This window comes from Zea mays, chromosome 3, assembly GCF_902167145.1.
Source record: "Zea mays cultivar B73 chromosome 3, Zm-B73-REFERENCE-NAM-5.0, whole genome shotgun sequence".
NCBI classification, from domain to species: Eukaryota; Viridiplantae; Streptophyta; class Magnoliopsida; order Poales; family Poaceae; genus Zea; species Zea mays.
In genome coordinates this window covers 230976781-230997745 of record NC_050098.1, presented here as the reverse complement: position 1 = coordinate 230997745, position 20965 = coordinate 230976781, and the positions used below count along the sequence as shown (strand labels likewise).

Below are 20965 nucleotides of genomic sequence, written 5' to 3'. Positions count from 1 at the left end.
CAAGGTAGAAAGGCTAGAAGGGCATCTGCCAAGCGACCGTAAAGGAATAAGCATATAAAAAGAAGAAACAGGAGAGGAGAAAAAAGAGAAGGGTATTATAGTCTTCTAATCTCTTTTGCCAACCATGATAAGCTGCTTTGCCGAACACAATATCAAAATGACTCTAGCTCCACCAAGAGAGTTGTCCCACATGGGCCTAAATCTCCATCGTGACATTTTGGAACTTGTATAGACTATTTTTCTTTCAAAGCTTTAAAATTCATTTAGAACATTGATATTATTTGCAGTTAATGCAATGGAACGAGATCAAAACATGAACCAATTTCCTTTTTTTTTTAAAAAAAATGTTCTAATCTCAAAATAGAACATTGTACTTAGTTTTTGCTCGAGACATTTATTATTCCCATAATATATAGTCACACATTTAAGCAATAGGCAATAAAAAACATAATATGAGTTCATGGCTCAACTAGGAATAATCTTAGTAACTTACATAAACAATTTATTAATGAAATATATGAGGTTTTATTAAATTGAACTATTGCAACGCGGGACATCCATGCGTGGATACCAAAATCCAAAGCTAACACTCTCACCAGCGAGTAGTGTAAAACATAGGACGCGAAGCTGTATATGAGAGGATGAGATAGAGAATTAGTATAGGAGATCTGAACCTAATAAGTTTCTGATCCCCAAACTTGAAAACCATAAAAAAATCTAAATTTGATAGAGCCTGACCTGAAACCGCTGCACTCCGATCTAATCCAAACACAAAGCGGCAAAGCCCAACTACCGAAAGTCGCCGGTTGTTGTCAGCTAAGCGAACGTCTCGATTCGTCAAAGTCTGAAATTAAGCTGGACACCGCTCCCGCACCAAACCAAACTAATTACCTCTTCCCGCGACCTCCTCCCCCGGCGTACCTCCGGAGATCCACCCCGACCCACCACCGCGTGCCTCGGCAATGGCCGCCGCTCCGACCACCGTAACCAAGTCCCCGCCGTCCCTGGTCCCGCCGGCGGGGCCCACGCCAGGCGGTTCCCTCCCGCTCTCCTCCATCGACAAGACTGCCGCCGTCCGCGTCTCCGTCGACTTCATCCAGGTCTTCCCCGCCCCTACGTCGGGGAAGGAGGACCGGAGCCCCTCCTCCACGATCGCGGCTATGCGCGAGGGCTTTGCCAAGGCGCTCGTGCCGTACTACCCCGTCGCCGGCCGCATCGCCGAGCCCGTTCCGGGGGAGCCTGAGATTGAGTGCACAGGGGAAGGGGTGTGGTTCGTGGAGGCCGAGGCCAGCTGCTCCCTCGAGGAGGCGCGGAACCTCGAGCGCCCGCTGTGCATCCCCAAGGAGGAGCTGCTTCCTCGTCCGCCGGCCGGGGTGCGCGTGGAGGACACCCTGCTGCTCGCTCAGGTCAGTCCGATTCCCATTGCCTGCTGCTGTAGTCCCCTCCCTTCCGATCATCTCAGTTAGTAAATTTGGGACGCAAGTTTTGGTCAGGATCTGAGAGAGGGTTCAATGTTCGGTCTGGATCTGAGGCAGAAGCAAGGTGTTGACTAACGTTGACTAGTAAATCTGTGAATGGCTTACAACTGTAAATAGAAGATGTGAAGCACAATGTGTCATCCACGTCTGCCTCAAAATAGATCGATCCAACTGTGAGTGACTGTATCATGGACAATTGGCCACAAATTGTTTGAGCTGATCTAGTGATCTAAGCTAACTGCCATCGATAGCAACCATCTCAGAAAACATTAGCATGCTTTTGGATGCGTCCACTTGAGCGTAAGTGGGTGTTGCTGCTGCAGCCAGCTGCTGCTGCGGATACAGGGATGTGTTGAAGGGGTTGCAGTTGCAGCCGCAACACCTCATTTTAGCACTACCGAATATGCTAGTGGTAGTGCTAATGGTTTCATCATCAGTAGGCAAGGATGGTTCTTCCAAGTATGGAAGCCAAGTTTTGATTGGTGTGTTTATATTTGCTGTTGCTGCCTACCTTGTTGGCTAGCAATGCATGCAGCCACATTTTTTTTGGAATTCACTACAGATTGTTGCCTTGTTGGTAGCAAACCACATAATAAAATGATGAAACAACTGCTGTTTCGTTTTGCACTAGAGCAAAACCTGTATTCGGGCATCTAAAAGTTGGATGATGATCCCTGAATGTAGGAACATTTATGTTGATCTAACCGCTTTGAATATTTATTTTCCAATTATGTAGTCCCAAAGCATACACTATTGGAAGGGAAGTACCTGTTATTGTTGGAGCTTATATGCTTAAGAAAAATAGGTTTTTGGCGTGCGTCATGTCCTATACTCGGACATCAGAGCAGAATTTTGCTCAGGAAAAAACTTGATCCAAGGAGACAGACATCCTGAAGGCATTTGCAAGGTCGAGAAATGCCTCTAAAAGCTGGCAACCACACGCATGTTTTTGCTTTAGAGTCTACCCCATGACCACTGGGAGCATACAGTGAGGGGGGGGGGGGGGCTTTCATTGTGATGACCAGGGTTTGAGTCCTGGTTAGCAGACACGCACCTAGAGGTCTTACTACCATGCTATGTGGATGTTCTTAGATACACTATTGGAAGCCACATACACACAAAGTAAATGTCATTTTGGTCAAGTACATTATTTGATCAGATCATTGCTCAAAATATCAGGTCGCACATCCTTAGTTTGAGCATTTAGTATTTACTCTTCTCTTCACCACCTAGTGTTTAAGTTACGTATATGTATCTGCTACATTACCTCTGCAACTATTAGTTGCCAAATTACATTTTATTTAGTTGATGAACCCACTTTTATTTTCTCTGTGTTCAGGTTACAAAGTTCACATGTGGTGGATTTGCTGTGGGCATTTGCTTCAGTCACTTGGTGTTCGATGGGCAGGGTGCTGCACAATTTCTGAAAGCGGTGGGTGAGATGGCTAGGGGCCTCCCTGAGCCATCGATCAAGCCAATCTGGGCTCGTGATGCCATCCCCAACCCACCTAAGCCACCCCTAGGTCCGCCGCCGTCATTCACCGCATTCAACTTTGAGAAATCGGTTCTTGAGATCTCTCCGGACAGCATCAAGAACGTGAAGGATCAGGTTGCAAGTGAAACCAACCAGAAGTGTTCCACTTTCGACGTGGTCACTGCCATAATCTTCAAATGCCGCGCCTTGGCAGTCGACTTCGCGCCCGACGCTGAGGTCCGCTTGGGCTTCGCAGCCAGCACTCGCCACCTGCTGAGCAATGTGCTGCCCTCGGTCGAAGGCTACTACGGGAACTGTGTGTACCCAGGTGGTCTCACCAAGACCAGCCAGGAGGTGAAGGAAGCTTCGCTTGTGGAGATCGTGACCGTGATCAGGGAAGCCAAGGAAGCTCTGTCATCGAGGTTCCTTGACTGGTTGAGCGGCGGCGCCAAGGAGAACCACTACAACGTGTCGCTAGACTATGGCACCCTCGTCGTGACTGACTGGAGCCATGTGGGCTTCAACGAGGTGGACTACGGGTTCGGTGAGCCGAGCTACGTGTTCACCCTGAACGACGACGTGAACATCGTCCCCTCCGTTGTGTACCTGAAGCCGCCCAAGCCGAAGCAGGGCATCAGGCTGGTCCTGCAGTGCGTGGAAGGCCATCACTCTGCCGTGTTCGGCGAGGAGTTGCAGAAGCATGCATAGAGTGAGTGTATTCTACAGTGGGAATCTGTTGTATTTTATTTGTTGTGTCAAATTGCTGCTCCCGGAATTTGCTTGCAATAAGGCAGATTGGTCGTGTTTATACTTTGTACCATTATCAGCACGTTACATTATACATGTGATGAATATTGACAGTGACGAAAGAATAATAATGTTCCCATTTGGAACAAATTATTTCAGATTCGTTGGCCTGCTGTAGGTTCCTGGTGTCTCGAGTTTTAACGTGTGTAACTGTGTTATGTATAAGTATAACTCTGACAGTGTTTGATGATTGATCAACGGCAGAAAGAAGCTTCTTGTGCGACCAATGTCTGAACTATAAAGAAAACAGACGTGACCAGACAAGCACTTAGCGAAGAAAATGAGCTGGAGTGTCACATTTGAGATCTGCAAAGTTCAGAAATTATCTATAGAAAACAACTGGTCATGCAAGGTCCACTATTCCACAACCGCAAAGCCACCAACCCTTGTGCCTTTAGGTTTTAGATTAGCATGGTGCATATGATTGTGTAAAACCCATTGTATATAGTTTACAAATAGAAGATCAAAATAATTAAGCCGTTAGAGATAGCCTAACAGATAACCCGGTGACTCCCAAATTCCAATCCAGCGTTGAGCTCGTCCAAACAACTCAAACGAGGCCGCAGCCGACAGCAATCTCCGCTCCTCTTATTACTTCCGGTGAGCACCTCCGCTTCTCGCACCCGAGTTTTTTTTGTTGTTGCAATTTTGCCACTCGTAGTGTTGTCTCTTCGATATTAGACTGTCTCTAGTAATCACGATAAAATAAGAGACATGTAACTATAGATGACATTGTTTGACACCGTTTATATAGTAAATTTTAAAATAGATGAAGATAGGAGAAGAGACAGTGGAGATAGCCTTATGCCATCCATATTTATGATCCGTGAGTCCGTACGTGTCAATAATTTGTAAGTTTGGTGTCAAATTAGGGAAACCCACGATTAATAATGGTAACGGGGAATTCTTTATCAGGGAATGGCTCCCAAACACTCATATATGAGTTTTTTCTCTCACTCCGATCTCGTAGGAAATTTATTCTCGTGGGAAATCTATCATCTTCAGAAAATGCAACACTTAGAGGCAAAATCAAATTGAGTATATCAAATCAATATAAACTGAACAAACAAAATTTAAAATAACAAGAGAGATCTACTTTAGATTTTAATTTACTATTTTATAATAGTTTATGTATTGAGTTTTTAGTATAATTTTAACATGTCAATGAACTAATTTAGGTAAAGAGAAACTTGTGGGGCGGATACGCGAAAAACGGGGACGAATCCAAGGAGGACTAAATTTTTTTTGTTACATTCACCCTTTGGACTAAATTACCCTTATCCTCGTCCTCTAACCGAGAAATTGTCCTCTAGAAATCTTGGATTGAATCCTCATTGCCATCTCTACTCGCACCCACCGCTCCGCTCCACCAGCCGACGCTGTCATGTCTGTCGCCGCCCAACACCTTAATGAAATCGGCTTCGTAGCTTGTTAAGCCAGACAACATAATTTTCACCTCCGCTGACATCAATCCATCCGCCACAAAGAAAACATACCAAAGAGAAATATATTGTAACTAAATCTAAAGATTTAGGGTCTGTTTGGTTCGCGGCTAACTACGTCACATGTTGCTTGAGATTAGTCGACTGAATTGAAGAACTAACCTTAGTTAGAAAAATTAAACAAAGTGTGACAAGTTAGACGTGTCTCAAATTTAGATGTATATGGTGTCCACCTACTAACCGAAGGACTTCACCATTCGAAATAAACATAGCAACCTTTGGAAACACAGGATTCAGAAATTTTTCCTTCGTTCCAAATGGGACCTTTGGAGTTGGTGAGATGGTGATCATCATTTATAGGTAAAATTTATTTATCAAATTCCTTAGAAAAAGGTATAAATTACCCCTCTCACCTATGGACGATGTTCGTATAACCTCCTAAACTATTTTTCGTTCAAATTACCTTCCGTATGTTTGAGTTGATTCAATCTATCACTTAACAATATTTTTCTTTTTATTTATTTATTTATTTATGTACAAACTAAGTTTTCTATTTAAAATTTGTTGGTTAGTAGATAATGTCACAACCTAGCCTAAATAAATATATTATGATTTTTCAAAATTATTTTGATGGGTTAAGGATCATATAATAATTTTAATGGTACAAAACAAAATATGAAACAATGCTAAAAAATTCAACATGTTTTTAATATAATTTATGACGTCCTCAATCATCACAGAAAATATGAACTCAAAATTCAACTTTTATGTGAACAAACAAAAAAAATGAATCTTCCCCTAATAAAATTTGACTTCTTTTGTTTCTCCATATAAACGTTGAATTTTAAGTTTATATTTTCTAAGATAATTAATGACATCATATCTTATATTAGAAAACGTATTAAGAATTGTTATCATTATTTCATATTTAGTTTTGTACTATTAAAGTTATCATATTATCTGATCTTTAACTTATCAAAATAATTTTGAAAATTTATAATATATTTCTCTAGACTATTAAAGTTATCATATTATCTGATCTTTTGAATTCTGCTTTTATTCCAGTCTTTAATAAGGTATGGAAAATAAATCTGTCTCTAAAATCATGGTCTTTCTATGGTTCCTACAGAAAGGAGTTACACTCACCAAAAGTAATTTAAAAAGGAAAAACTTGAAGGGAAGTGATAAGTGCTGCTATTTTTAACTGTGCTAAAACCGTTGATCACTTGTTCTTTAATTGTGGGTTTGCAAAATTTATTTGGAGAATTATAGAAATAGCAACTGGACTGCAAGCCCCATTTGGTTTAGTACAGTTCTTTGGGCAGTGGCTCAATGCTTTCAAACCAGATTTAAAAAGATTGATTTGTGTGGGTGCTGCTGCTGTGGCTTGGTCTATGTGGCTGTGTAGAAATGATATGGTTTTTAATAATGTTACAATCCAATCTCCTCTGCAGGTAATTTTCAGGAGTACCTTCTGAATCAGGAACTGGGCTGCCCTTCAGACAGAGGAGAACCAAAGGCGGCTAAAGGCTGTATGCTCAAGACCGGAGATTATTGCAATGGAGGTGTTTGCCAAAAAATGGCTGGAAGTTTAGCAATAGGCTAGAACTATGAGTCTATTCTGTTCTCTAGCTTTGGTGTTTATCTGAATGGTTGTCTGTTATGGGTCAAATACTTTGTAGAGACCGGGTCATTTCATAATAACCTTAATGAAATCAATCCATTATCAAAAAAAAAAATACAAAGAAGAAACTTGGTAGTAATAATGTTCAGAGCACAGCTGATGATGCAGTGAAATTTGTGGTTATTTTATTGTATGCTGGGCTGGACGACAGGCAGACCTTGTCTTGCATAATATTCTTCTGGGCAAGGGACAATTCTGAGAGCTTTAATTTGTTGTGGCACGAGATAGCTTCAAGGAGTTCAATGCCTCTCTGCATAATCAGATTAGGTCAATTAAAATAACGCATTTAAAGAAGTGGGCCATGAGATTATTCAATTATGAAGCTACAATTGACAGTAAATATATTACGACATGCATAGGTGAGTGGTACTAAAAACAAATGAGATTTAATTAGTGAAGACAACTGGAAGAACAAAGGGCAGACAGGAGGGGGCCGAAATAGGTACCCTAGTGTGCCTTCTCCATTTCAGCATGAGTGTTTACTGTGCCATGTAAGAGAAATAGATCTACAACGACAACATAAGTGCCACCAAAAGTTATAAACTCTTAACAGACCATGCATCATCTTCAAAAGCATATGAACAACCTACAAGCGTCTATGGCCACCAAGTACCTTCTGCGGCCTAATGACCATCTTTTCAACTGGGAAAAAAATGAACATACAGAGAGGACTCGTTGCTGAAAAAGTGCAACCATTATTAGCATATGGTGTTGCGCTGCTGCTGCGTCGTAGTATTCGTTGTGTGACCACGTTTTCCTTCTGGCGATAGAACGTCGTCGCCGTCGTAGCTGACTTGGCACATCGGCAGAGCAGTACCTGGCATGCACTTTTTCCGCTTGCACGACAACACATAGTACTGGATTCTTGAACTTTTCTACAAATTCGGGTAGACAAAGTGCACCAGAGAAATTAGTCGCAGTACCTGCTGCATGTCTTGTGCGTCTACATAAATCGTAAGCTACTATTGCTAGCCAGTTACTCAGTACTGGGAGAGCACAATGCAAAATTGAACTCGCACCATCTCTTCGTGTGCATGTTGCTACGGCCGGGGGATTTGTTTGGTCAAACAAATTAACTCGTGTGAAAAGAAGTCTGCATCATAGGTGATAGGTCATTTGTGCAATGCAAGCGATAAAAAAAAGGCACACACCACACAAATGGCAAACTAATTAAGCGCATACAAGTCTGAACCCTTGAATCGGTTTTTTAATTATAAGAGGTAACCATGCAAGAGACTGCATTGATACTACAACTCTAAGCCTCCAAATTATAAATTATAGTTAAAAGGCTATGGTTCTGTTTAGGAGAGCTTCACTTCAAAATTTATAGTTTCGATTTTCCAGCTTCACCATAAAACAGCTTCAACAGATTGGTAAGGAGTGACTCAAGAGTGTTTGGCTTGCACGTACACTACAACTTCTATAATACAATTAATTTGTGTGAGTTATTAATTACCTTTGATGATTAGCCGGTGGAGAAAGGGACATGAATCGGTAGGTCATGTAACCAATGGTATGGTGGATAATTTTAGTGCAACTTCATGAGAAGGTATAAAATAGTGTTTGTGAAGCATCCTCTGAGAAGCTTCGAAAATTTCAATAAACTGATCTTTATTTTAGTTTTTTTAAAAGCTAGAGCTTGTGGAGCTAGACCTGTTGGGATAAAAGAAGCTAAAATAAACTTAAAATTCTTGAAAGTGAGCTCTCCCAAACAAGGTCTATATGCATAGAGAGTCATGTACCATCTTCTATTTTTCACTTACTTCTTATAGACCCATCCTTATAGACCCATCGAGAGACCTCCTAATTATTAGGGTTGTGTATGCCCTAAAGACATCATATGTAGTCGTGTAACGTTAGCCAACGCACGGATCAGATCAGGGACGATGCATGGACATGAACTTGCTTGTGTGTAGCTGGAAGCTTTGTTAATTAACATGGCTGACCGTGCAGCATGCATGCATGTGGACTCCTATATATATGTTTCCTTGCATTGGAAGGCCGGGCCGGGCCGCCGGGGTAACGACAAATACAACAAAGCTCGCGTGTGCATGCATTCCAAAATATTTTTGCATGCAAGTGATAGATGCATGCATACGCATGTGTAGATGTGTACCGATCCATGGAGACTATATATAACTTGAAAATGTGTAGCCGCCCAACCCATCCTTCGATGCAAGAGCTAGCCGTGGTTCCCATGCATGCATCCATTCACCGGCACATATCTTCTAGCTCCTATTGAAAAACAAAGATGAACATTCATAAGTAACTGAAAATAAATCTCTTATTTTCGGCAGCGTTCACTAGCTAACGAGAATAAAATTATTTTTTACGGCTACTGTCAGACCAACTAGAATAAATGAGGGCGTGTTGCACCCGTTCGCACCCACACATGCCTACTCACCTCACGTTGTCACCTCCTCCTCGCCTACGATGCCGCCGATAGACATATGTTAGTTTGCTGCTAGTATCATAATAATTTCAAATATGTAAATTATTTTGCATCAGCTTTTGTGTGTAATCACATGTATAACCAAAATTTCTAATGTTAGCCGATACATTATGCTTATAAAAAATCTAGCAACATTAACATATAAATTATTCACATCTACATAATTAAATTGGTAATTATGTCGCAAATCATTGACGATAATCTCCTCATAGCACTAATAATAGTAGAGTTCGTCAAAACTTCTTTTCCAAGTGGAGTCGCTAAAAAATGTATTTCTCAAGCAGCATGGTTAACAAGCAACCTTAAGGCCACCCTTTTCACTGGCATCTACAATCGTTAGTTTGTGGCCCGGCTGAGTGCAATAGATAATTATATGATCTTTGAGGTGGTAATAAGGAAGAGCTTCCACAACAAGCCCAATGAATTAGACTTCAAGCCGAAGCACATATGTCGCGTTCTTCGCCATCAGCAAAAATGGTGTGTGTGGTATGGTGACGACGACTCCAGCGATGAATGAAAAAGATCTCAACTTAGGTTAGACGACAATTATAGCTCTGCATTACCGGATATTGTTGGACCAACCCCGCTAGTGACCAAGATAGGGCAAGAGCGCAACAAAGGGAATGGTCAGCAACGAGTAACGATGAGTCCCCACCTAAGGCCGACTGGAGGATGACCAAATCAAAATTATTTGAGCAATTCATCAAGTCACTCAACTGTCGACATGAACGATGACATGAAAAGAGCTTGTGGTAAAAAAATTCACTATGCAAACAATTTAAATTAGATGGGAAGAAAATATGGAAGAAATATAAGAGAATAATTTTTTTGAAGTGAAATATAAGAGAATAATGACGAAGGGGAATAGCATTGTATCGTTTTTTACAAACTATGTAGTTCTTTTAAACATTTTACAATTTATTTATTTTCTTTGGATTATATATATTTTTCGTTATATACTTGATGAATTCTTATTTTAATAAAACACTATGTTTTTTTTTCAAATAGCAGCCATCCAAAAATAATCCACGTAGACCCTGCGCTTGGTTTTTCCCACGCCGCCAGAGACAGCCGCCTGAGCTAGCAGGCTAGCAGGTAGCAGCTCATCCGCGCGATGATCCTTTATAAATTCCCAACTCCGCTTCTTCTACCTCCGCACACAGGCAAGACAACCACTCGGTCAGCTAGGCTCCCTCCGCACAACAACAAGCACGCACTGGTTCCCAGGGAGAAACTCTACCCGACGTCCCGACCCCTACCAGGCTAGGCTACCACAAGACCGACGAGGCCTGCAGGCAGCCGGCGGACAAGAAATAAAAATGCCCAAGACGAAGGTGCACCCCAACGCCGCCGCCGCCGAGCCAGTGCTCACGGTGAGCACCGCCTGCGCGCGTGCAGACCCCGGCGAGGAGGAGCCGCCCACGGTGCTGACGGTGTGGCGCAAGTCGCTGCTCTTCAACTGCGACGGCTTCACCGTGTACGACGCCAGGGGCGACCTCGCCTTCCGCGTCGACTCCTACGACGCCACGGGCCGGCGGCGCGCCGAGGTGGTGCTGATGGACGGCGCGGGCACCCCGCTCCTGACCGTGCGCCGCAAGAGGAGGCTTGGAGTGCTGGCCGAGCACTGGGTCATCTACGACGGCGACGCCGCAGCGGAGGCGAAGGAGACGCCCAGCAGCCGCATCAGCAGGCCTCTGCTCTCCGTGCGCCGCCACAGGGCGTCGGCGTCGGCGTCAAAGGCGAAGGCCAAGGCGCTAGCCCACGTGACGCCCCTGCCAGCCTCCTCTTCGTCTTTATCAGGCTATCACCGCGCCTCCGCCGAGGCGTCGTACGTGATGGAGGGGTCGTACGGGCGGCGGGCCTGCGTTGTGCGGGACCGCGCGCACGGGGATGCCGTGGTGGCCGAGGTCAGCCGGAAGGAGGCCGCGGTGGGGGACGACGTGTTCCGCTTGGTGGCGGACCCGCGCCTCGGCGCCACGCTGGCCATGGGCCTCGTCGTCGCCCTCGACGAGATGTTCGCGAGGGGCCGCTCGACCAACTAATTAAGCGCTACCATCTCTTCATATCAATAACCACACCATGCAAGTGTTACTCATTCACCTATCCTCCCGGCAGCGAGTGCATAAATTGTTTTTTCAAGTAAAGTACACTAGGGGGTCCACAAACTTGCTACGCGGTGCCACTTAACCCTCAAACACAAAAAACCAAGAAAACGGGTTCTCAAACTTTGTCGATCCATGCAAAACCATTCAAAGTCGAGTTTGTAAAACTGGATGCCGACGTAGTATGTCACGTTGGAGCAACTTGTGGTCTCCAATTTGACCAAGTTGTTGGCTTGGCTTTAATCCAAAATGGCTTGTACTATGTTTCTACAATGTTTTGTCTCTATGCATTACAGCTGCATCAGTCCAAATAGCTGGCTTTGATCCAAAGCGAACAACATGTACGTATTTTGTCACTTGGGTCTCCGAACTTGAATGTTGTGTCACTTGAATCCTAACTTTTATTAGTATACTCTAACGTGACACAACACGCTATTATTATGTTTTTAATGAGTGGAATACATGTTACAAAGGTACATCTTTATCCTGTATATCTTAGCATATCATTGACAATCTTTTCACAAATTTCATACTCATGTATGTGTGTAAGCTTGAATCTAAATCATTTGAGCACACATGTAGGGAAAATTATTACTACTAAATCAAGTTTTATGGTGCTTATTCATATCATAATGACAAAGCTTAAAAGATGGATAAACGATATAAAATCCAAACCAAGTTAACAACTTACACTAGTGTGAAGTGCTATCTTAGATTATTTAGATTATGCTTAGTTTGCATTTGTTTGTAGAATTATCATCAATACTAAGAAGAGGGAGATTGAAAGGTTGTTGCTTTATTTTGGTGAATGTGATGACAACTTAGGTGGATTAACATGTTTTATGTTGAGATACAGTACACAAGTACACTAGGATGAACAACTTTAGCCATGTAAATATGATGTTGGAAGATTGTCAATACTAAATGATGCTAAGGTATACAAGATAAAGTTGTACCTTTGTAACATATAAACTGAATGTTAACGTGTCGTGTCACGTTAGAGCACACTAATAAAAGTTTTAGGACTCAAGTGAGTTTAGGGACCCAAGTGATACAACATGTCAAGTTGGGGACCCCAAATGGCTCTGACGTGGCTGGCATATGTCACTTCGACATCCAATTTTGCAAACCCGGCTTTGGACGGTTTTGCATGAGCCGACAAAGTTCGAGGACCTGATTTTTTGGTTTTTTAAGTTTGGTGGCTAAGTGACACAGCGTGCCAAGTTCATAGACTGCTAGTGCACTTTACTCTTGTTTTTTATTGTTTTTCGTAATATCATGTAATAAGTGTGTCACTGTTCCACTATATAAAAAACTAAAGTATTTCTTGTGAGTTGTCGTTTAAATTATATACTACTCGCTTGACTCGTCTTATTGAGACAAATTCATAATTTATTATTATTATTTACTAGGAGATATGATCTATCGTCATATAATACTTTAAGTGTGGTTTTGAATTTTTCAATTCATTTAAAAAATAAATAAGACAAGTCAGTCAAATATTTTTTAAAAAAAATTGAACGAATTATAAATTGGGACAGATGGAAGAATTTGTTATACTAGTAGATTGTCGCCTAAAAGTTCTGGTACCTCAAAAATAGCGAGACATGCATGATCATGCGGTGTGTATAAAAAGAGACATGTTTAATTAGAGTGAAACGTTTCTGGCTTAGATCGATTCTCGTAGGAATCAGAAACACTTTATGACGCATGGTGGGTGTCATGATACTAGCTAGCTAGTCTCATTTTGGCTGATTGATTTCTCGCACCTATGCAGCCACGCTCGCGAAGCTGGCTGTGGTCGTTTCGACCGTATGAGTGGATGTAGGTAATTAGTGTCCAAATGTCTTGTTTTGTATCTACTCGTGCAGAACATGTCTTTAAAGTGCAGCCAACCAAACATACACTTAAACGAAGTCAACGCATCTCGTGATTCAGGATGAAACAATGCGGCTAACTAATCATATCGATTGTCGTCCTCGTCGTCCTCAGTCCGCTGGCGGCGGCCGGAGCCAATAGAGCTAAAGGAGATGGCAACGAAGAATGCATGGGAAATCACTGCTGCTGACTGCTGAGCTAGCATGTAGTACGAATACGAGAGCGAACTTTCAGTCGTTCTTCGCCATCGTTTTCAGGTGGTGAACTTTTGCACTTTTTTCCTGGCCCTCAAAATTAAAATAGATGGATGAACTTGTACTGAAAGTACACTCGTGCCGCATGCCTAACTTCGTCTCACATCCATGTGGCGTACTTTTTCTCGCTTTTTTTTGCACTTTTTTCTAGTTAAGCATGTGGGCCAAACTTGTTAGCTTGTAGTAATTTTCTTGAGAAAACTAAGGTCAACAGAAGCGCACAAAGATTTCTGGGAAAAGGTCTCCACTAGATCGAGAAGTAGTGCAATAGTTTCATCGCCTGAAAAATGATGCGCCCAGCATATTCTCTCGTATTTCTTTGCTATAAACAGTGGATTCGGCTAACCAAATGTTCTGTACCTGTACGTCCATCATCCATGCATGCCAACATTATACAACTAAAAGACGCGTGCATTTTGATTTTTTTGTCCATGCCAATATGTCATGGGTACGAGATTCATCTCATACTCATCCTCATTCTGGTATCGGGTCCCTAATAGATGTTCGTCCCGACAAGAAAAGCATGGTCATAATATATTCTATATAACATTACTTAATAGTCACATCACACCCAACAACAATACATCACAAATAAATTTGACATGTAGCAAAAAAATATTGCTCAACCATGCAAAACAACAAAAACAAAGTGACACGTGGGATGGTGGGATGGGGCGATTGGCAGCTATCTGTCTGGGTTGGGTGGATGGGTGCTTAAAAGGGTTAGGAGAGCTAGGGTTAGTTGTTAGGCTTATTGCCGATTGGGATGCATATCTAAATCACGTTTGGATTCTGCTTTCCCATACCTATACCCACATATCCAATCAAGGAAAATTTTCTCCTAAACCTCTACCCATGAGGATTAAAATCTGCCCATATACCCTTTTCCTAATAGAGGAACTCCCCATGAGTTAACTGAGAGCACCTAGAGGGGGGGTGAATAGGTGATCCTGTAAAACTTCAAAACTTAAGCCACAAAAACTTGTTAAGTGTTAGCACAAGTATGGCCAAGTGGCTAGAGAGGAGACAAAACACAATAACCACAAGAAAGCAATCACAGAGTTGACACGGTGGTTATCCCGTGGTTCGGCCAAGTACAAAACTTGCCTACTCCACGTTGTGGCGTCCCAACGGACGAGAGTTGCACTCAACTCCTCTCAAGTGATCCAATGATCAACTTGAATACCACGGTGTTTTTCTTTCCTTTGATCTTTTCCCGTTTGCGAGGAATCTCCACAACTTGGAGTCTCTCGCCCTTACAATTGAGTTCACAAAGAAATACGGAGTAAGGTGGGAATGAGCAACGCACACAAGACTCAAAAATCAGAGCAACAACACGCACACAAGTCGCAACAAGAGCTCGCAATGCAACACAAAGAGTTCACAACTCCACAAGAGCTCTATATGCTATCACAATGAAACGAATGCGTGAGATTGATGTCTTGGTGCTTAGAAGAGTTGTAGGGATGCTTGGTGTACTCCTCCATGCGCCTAGGGGTCCCTTTTATAGCCCCAAGGCAGCTAGGAGCCGTTGAGAACACATCTGGAAGGCTATCCTTGCCTTCTGTCGTCGGGCGCACCGGACAGTCCGGTGCACACCGGACACTGTCCGGTGCCCGATTTGTTTCCTTAAACAGCGCATCCGACCGTTGCTGTCAGAGTCAGATCTGCGCACCGTTGGCGCACCGGACATGTCCGGTGCACACCGGACAGTCCGGTGTATCTTTCCGACCGTTGGCTCGGCCACGTGTCGCGCGCCGATCGCGCGGCCGACCGTTGGCTCACCGGACAGTCCGGTGCACACCGGACAGTCCGGTGAATTATAGCCGAAGTCGCCGGAGAAAAACCCGAGAGCGGCCTCTTCGGCCGAGGCAGCCTGGCGCACTGGACACTGTCCGGTGCGCCACCGGACACTGTCCGGTGCACCACCGGACAGTCCGGTGCCTCAGACCGAAACAGCCCCTTGGCTGCACACAGCCAAGTCTTCTCTTCTCTTCTTCTTTCTGTTTCTAACACTTAGACAAATATATTAGTACACAAAACCAATGTACTAAGGCTTAGAAACATACCTTTACTTGTGATTTGTACTTTGTTCATCCATAGGCATAGATTCACATTTAAGCACTCGTGTTGGCACTTAATCACCAAAATACTTAGAAATGGCCCAAGGGCACATTTCCCTTTCAATCTCCCCCTTTTTGGTGATTTATGCCAACACCACATAAAGCAACTAGAACAAGTGCACAATCACTTCAAATAAAAACTCAAATTGGTTTTGATTCAATTTTGGCATATATGGATCATCCTTTGCCACCACTTGGTTTGTTTTTGCAAATCAAACTCAAATCTCTATCTCTATGTCAAACACACATGTTGAAGCATAAAGAGAGTCATTCCAAAAGAGATTGATCAAAGATTTCAAAAACTCCCCCTATTTCCCATAATCAACACTTCTCCCCACAAGAAACCAACTTTTGACAATAGTGACACCAAGAGACAATAAAAGCTTTTGACAAAACAAAAGACTCTATTCTACTATTTTCAAAATCTCTCAAGTGGTAGCTGATCCATTTATCACTTTGGCCTTTATTTTCTCCCCCTTTGGCATCAAGCACCAAAACGGGATTAATCTTGGCCTTATAACCCCATTGCCTCACCAAAATCTTCAATTAAGAGCAAATGGCAATAAGAGTTCATGAGATGAACTTGGAATTAGTTACCCTCTCATCGGAGTGCAGTGGAAGTCTTTCATGGTCCAAGTCCACCTTTTCCCTTTCAATTCTCCTTCGAGACTAAATCAAGCAAACTCAAGCAAAAGGTTAGTCTCAAAGGGTCAAGTTGTAACACATCTCCCCCTAAACATGTGCATCACTTTGCAAAGGACTTGTGAGGTCCAGGGAGTGTTTGTACAACTTGAGCACCACAATAAGCAACAAAATGCAGAATGAACCTGATCAAAGGCATAAACACATGTATGCTACAATTCAATCCAAGTTCCGCGAATCTAAGACATTTAGCTCACTACGCAGCCTGCAAAAGGTCTTCTCATCTAGAGGCTTGGTAAAGATATCGGCTAGCTGGTTCTCGGTGCTAACATGAAACACTTTGATATCTCCCTTTTGCTGGTGGTCTCTCAAAAAGTGATGCCGGATGTCTATGTGCTTTGTGCGGCTGTGTTCAACAGGATTTTCCGCCATGCGGATAGCACTCTCATTATCACATAGGAGTGGGACTTTGCTCAGATTGTAGCCAAAGTCCCGGAGGGTTTGCCTCATCCAAAGTAGTTGCGCGCAACACTGACCTGCGGCAACGTACTCGGCCTCAGCGGTGGATAGGGCAACGGAGGTTTGTTTCTTAGAGTTCCATGACACCAGGGACCTTCCTAAGAATTGGCACGTCCCCGATGTACTCTTCCTATCGACCTTACATCCAGCATAGTCGGAGTCTGAGTATCCAACTAAGTCAAAGGTAGACCCCTTTGGATACCAGAGCCCGAAGCAAGGCGTAGCAACCAAATATCTAAGAATTCGCTTCACCGCCACTAAGTGACACTCCTTAGGATCGGATTAAAATCTAGCACACATGCATACGCTAAGCATAATATCCGGTCTACTAGCACATAAATAAAGCAAAGAACCTATCATTGACCGGTATGCTTTTTGATCAACGGACTTACCTCCTTTGTTGAGGTCGGTGTGTCCGTCGGTCCCCATCGGAGTCTTGGCGGGCTTGGCGTCCTTCATCCCAAACCGCTTTAGCAGATCTTGCGTGTACTTTGTTTGGGATATGAAGGTGCCGTCCTTGAGTTGCTTCACTTGGAACCCAAGGAAGTAGTTCAACTCGCCCATCATCGACATCTCGAATTTCTGCGTCATCACCCTGCTAAACTCTTCACAAGACTTTTGGTTAGTTGAACCAAATATTATGTCGTCGACATAAATTTGGCACACAAACAAATCACCATCACATGTCTTTGTAAAAAGAGTTGGATCGGCTTTCCCAACCTTGAAAGCATTAACAATTAAGAAATCTCTAAGGCATTCATACCATGCTCTTGGGGCTTGCTTAAGTCCATAGAGCGCCTTAGAGAGCTTACACACATGGTCGGGGTACCGTTCATCCTCAAAGCCAGGGGGTTGCTCTACGTACACCTCCTCCTTGATTGGCCCGTTGAGGAAAGCGCTCTTCACATCCATTTGGTACAACCTGAAAGAATGGTGAGCGGCATATGCTAGCAAGATTCGAATTGACTCTAGCCTAGCCACAGGAGCAAAAGTCTCCTCGAAATCCAAACCTGCGACTTGGGCATAACCTTTTGCCACAAGTCGAGCCTTGTTTCTCGTCACCACCCCGTGCTCGTCCTGTTTGTTGCGGAACACCCACTTGGTTCCCACAACATTTTGCTTCGGACGAGGCACCAGCGTCCAAACTTCATTTCTCTTGAAATTGTTGAGCTCCTCCTGCATGGCCAACACCCAGTCCGGATCTAGCAAGGCCTCCTCTACCCTGAAAGGCTCAATAGAAGAGACAAAGGAGTAATGCTCACAAAAATTAACTAATCTAGATCGAGTAGTTACTCCCTTGCTAATGTCACCCAGAATTTGGTCGACGGGATGATCCCTTTGAATCATCGCTCGAACTTGGGTTGGAGGTGCCGGTTGCGCATCTTCCTCCATCACATGATCATCTTGTGCTCCCCCTTGATCACACGCCTCCTGTTGATGAACCTGTTCATCGTCTTGAGTTGGGGGTAGCACCATAGTTGAGGAAAATGTTTGATCTTGTTCATCATGTTCCTGTGGCCGCACTTCTCCAACCGCCATGGTTCGTATAGCGGCCGTCGGAACATCTTCTTCATCTACATCATCACAATCAACAACTTGCTCTCTTGGAGAGCCATTAGTCTCATCAAATACAACGTCGCTAGAGACTTCAACCAAACCCGATGATTTGTTGAAGACTCTATACGCCTTTGTATTTGAGTCATAACCTAACAAAAACCCTTCTGCAGCTTTGGGAGCAAATTTAGAATTTCTACCCTTCTTCACTAGAATGTAGCACTTGCTCCCAAATACACAAAAGTAGGATACATTGGGTTTGTTACCGGTTAGTAGCTCATGCGACGTCTTCTTGAGGAGGCGATGAAGGTAGACCCTGTTGATGGCGTGGCAAGCCGTGCTTACGGCTTCCGTCCAAAAGTACTCGGGGGTCTTGAACTCTCCTAGCATTGTCCTTGCCATGTCGATGAGCGTCCTGTTCTTCCTCTCTACCACACCATTTTGCTGTGGTGTGTAGGGAGCGGAGAACTCGTGCTTGATCCCTTCCTCCTCAAGGAATTCCTCCACTTGAAGGTTCTTGAACTCGGACCCGTTGTCGCTCCTTATCTTCTTCACTTTGAGCTCAAACTCATTTTGAGCTCTCCTGAGGAAGCGTTTGAGGGTCCCTTGGGTTTCGGACTTTTCCTGCAAAAAGAACACCCAAGTGAAGCGGGAAAAATCATCTACAATAACTAGACCATACTTACTTCCTCCTATGCTCAGATAGGCGACGGGTCCGAAGAGGTCCGTATGCAGCATCTCCAAGGGTCTTGATGTCGTCATCACATTTTTGGTGTGATGAGAGCCTCCCACCTGTTTCCCTGCTTGACAAGCTGCACAAGGTCTATCTTTTTCGAATTGAACATTAGTTAGACCTATCACGTGTTCTCCCTTTAGAAGCTTGTGAAGGTTCTTCATCCCCACATGTGCTAAGCGGCGATGCCACAGCCAGCCCATGCTAGTCTTAGCTATTAAGCATGCATCTAGACCGGCCTCTTCTTTTGCAAAATCAACTAAATAAAGTTTGCCGTCTAATACACCCTTAAAAGCTAGTGAACCATCACTTCTTCTAAAGACAGACACATCTACATTTGTAAATAGACAGTTATACCCCATATGACATAATTGACTAACAGATAACAGATTATATCCAAGATACTCTACTAAAAACACATTAGATATGGAGTGCTCATTAGAAATTGCAATTTTACCTAAACCTTTTACCTTGCCTTGATTCCCATCACCGAATACAATTGAATCTTGGGAATCTTTATTCTTGACGTAGGAGGTGAACATCTTCTTCTCCCCCGTCATATGGTTTGTGCATCCGCTGTCGATAATCCAGCTTGAACCCCCGGATGCATAAACCTGCAAGGCAAATTTAGGCTTGGGTCTTAGGTACCCAACTCATGTTGGGTCCTACAAGGTTAGCACATATATCCTTAGGGACCCAAATGCAAGTTTTATCACCTTTGCATTTTGCCCCTAACTTCCTAGCAATTACTTTTCTATCCTTTCTACAAATTGCAAATGAAGCATTCAAAGCACAATAAATTGTAGAAGGTTCATTGGCTATTTTCCTAGGAGCATGAATAACATTCCTTCTAGGCACATGATGAATAGCATTTCTTTTAGGAACAACATTTCCCCTAGTAACATTTCTATCATACACATAAGAGGAACTAGGAGCAAACATGGCATGAGAGTCAAAATCATCACAAGCATTATAACTCCTATAAGTATTTCTAGTTTGTCTCCTATCATAATACATAAAAGCATGGTTCTTTTGCACATTATTAGCCATAGGGGCCTTCCCTTTCTCCTTGGCGAGAATGGGAGCCTTATGGCTTGTTAAGTTCTTAGCTTCTCTCTTGAAGCCAAGTCCATCCTTAATTGAGGGGTGTCTACCAATTGTGTAGGCATCCCTTGCAAATTTTAGCTTATCGAAATCATTCTTGCTAGTCTTAAGTTGAGCATTAAGACTAGCCAGTTCATCATTAAGCTTGGAAATTGAAACTAGGTGTTCACTACAAGCATTAATGTCAAAATCTTTACACCTAGTACAAATTTCAACATGTTCTACACAAGAATTGGATTTATTTGCTACTTCTAATTTAGCATTTAAATCATTGTTGACACCTTTCAAAGTAGAAATGGTTTCATGACAAGTAGATAGTTCAAAAGAAAGCATTTCATTTCTCTTAACTTCTAAAGCATAGGATTTTTGTGCCTCAACAAATTTATCATGCTCTTCATACAACAAATCCTCTTGCTTTTCTAAAAGTATATTCTTTTCATTCAAGGCATCAATTAATTCATTAATTTTGTCTATCTTAGATCTATCTAAGCCCTTGAACAAACATGAATAATCTACTTCATCCTCATCACTAGATTCGTCCTCACTTGAAGAAGCATAGGTAGAGTTGCGAGTACATACCTTCTTCTCCTTTGCCATAAGGCATGTGTGACGCTCGTTGGGGAAGAGGGTTGATTTGTTGAAGGCGGTGGCGGCGAGTCCTTCATTGTCGGAGTCGGACGAGGAGCAATCCGAGTCCCACTCCTTGCCTAGATGCGCCT

At 43.1% G+C, this 20965-nt stretch overlaps 2 protein-coding genes across 2 annotated transcripts; both read left to right on the top strand.

Moving 5' to 3' along the window:
* Positions 1–811: 811 nt before the first annotated feature.
* On the top strand, positions 812–3849 carry LOC100284721 (uncharacterized). Its single transcript, NM_001157616.2, has 2 exons — positions 812–1406; positions 2818–3849. Exons 1-2 carry the CDS (start codon positions 963–965, stop codon positions 3658–3660), a joined length of 1287 nt encoding a protein of 428 aa, NP_001151088.1. The 5' UTR covers positions 812–962; the 3' UTR covers positions 3661–3849.
* Positions 3850–10450: 6601 nt separating this feature from the next.
* Positions 10451–11563, top strand: LOC103652625 (protein LURP-one-related 8). Its single transcript, XM_008678166.2, has one exon. It carries the CDS (start codon positions 10657–10659, stop codon positions 11377–11379), a length of 723 nt encoding a protein of 240 aa, XP_008676388.1. The 5' UTR covers positions 10451–10656; the 3' UTR covers positions 11380–11563.
* Positions 11564–20965: the final 9402 nt, after the last annotated feature.

Coding starts and splice junctions, on each gene's coding strand:
- LOC100284721 (NM_001157616.2), top strand. CDS start 963: ATGGCCGCCGCTCCGACCACCGTAACCAAGTCCCCGCCGTCCCTGGTC. Junction 1,407..2,817: donor ACACCCTGCTGCTCGCTCAG/GTCAGTCCGATT, acceptor CTCTGTGTTCAG/GTTACAAAGTTCACATGTGG.
- LOC103652625 (XM_008678166.2), top strand. CDS start 10,657: ATGCCCAAGACGAAGGTGCACCCCAACGCCGCCGCCGCCGAGCCAGTG.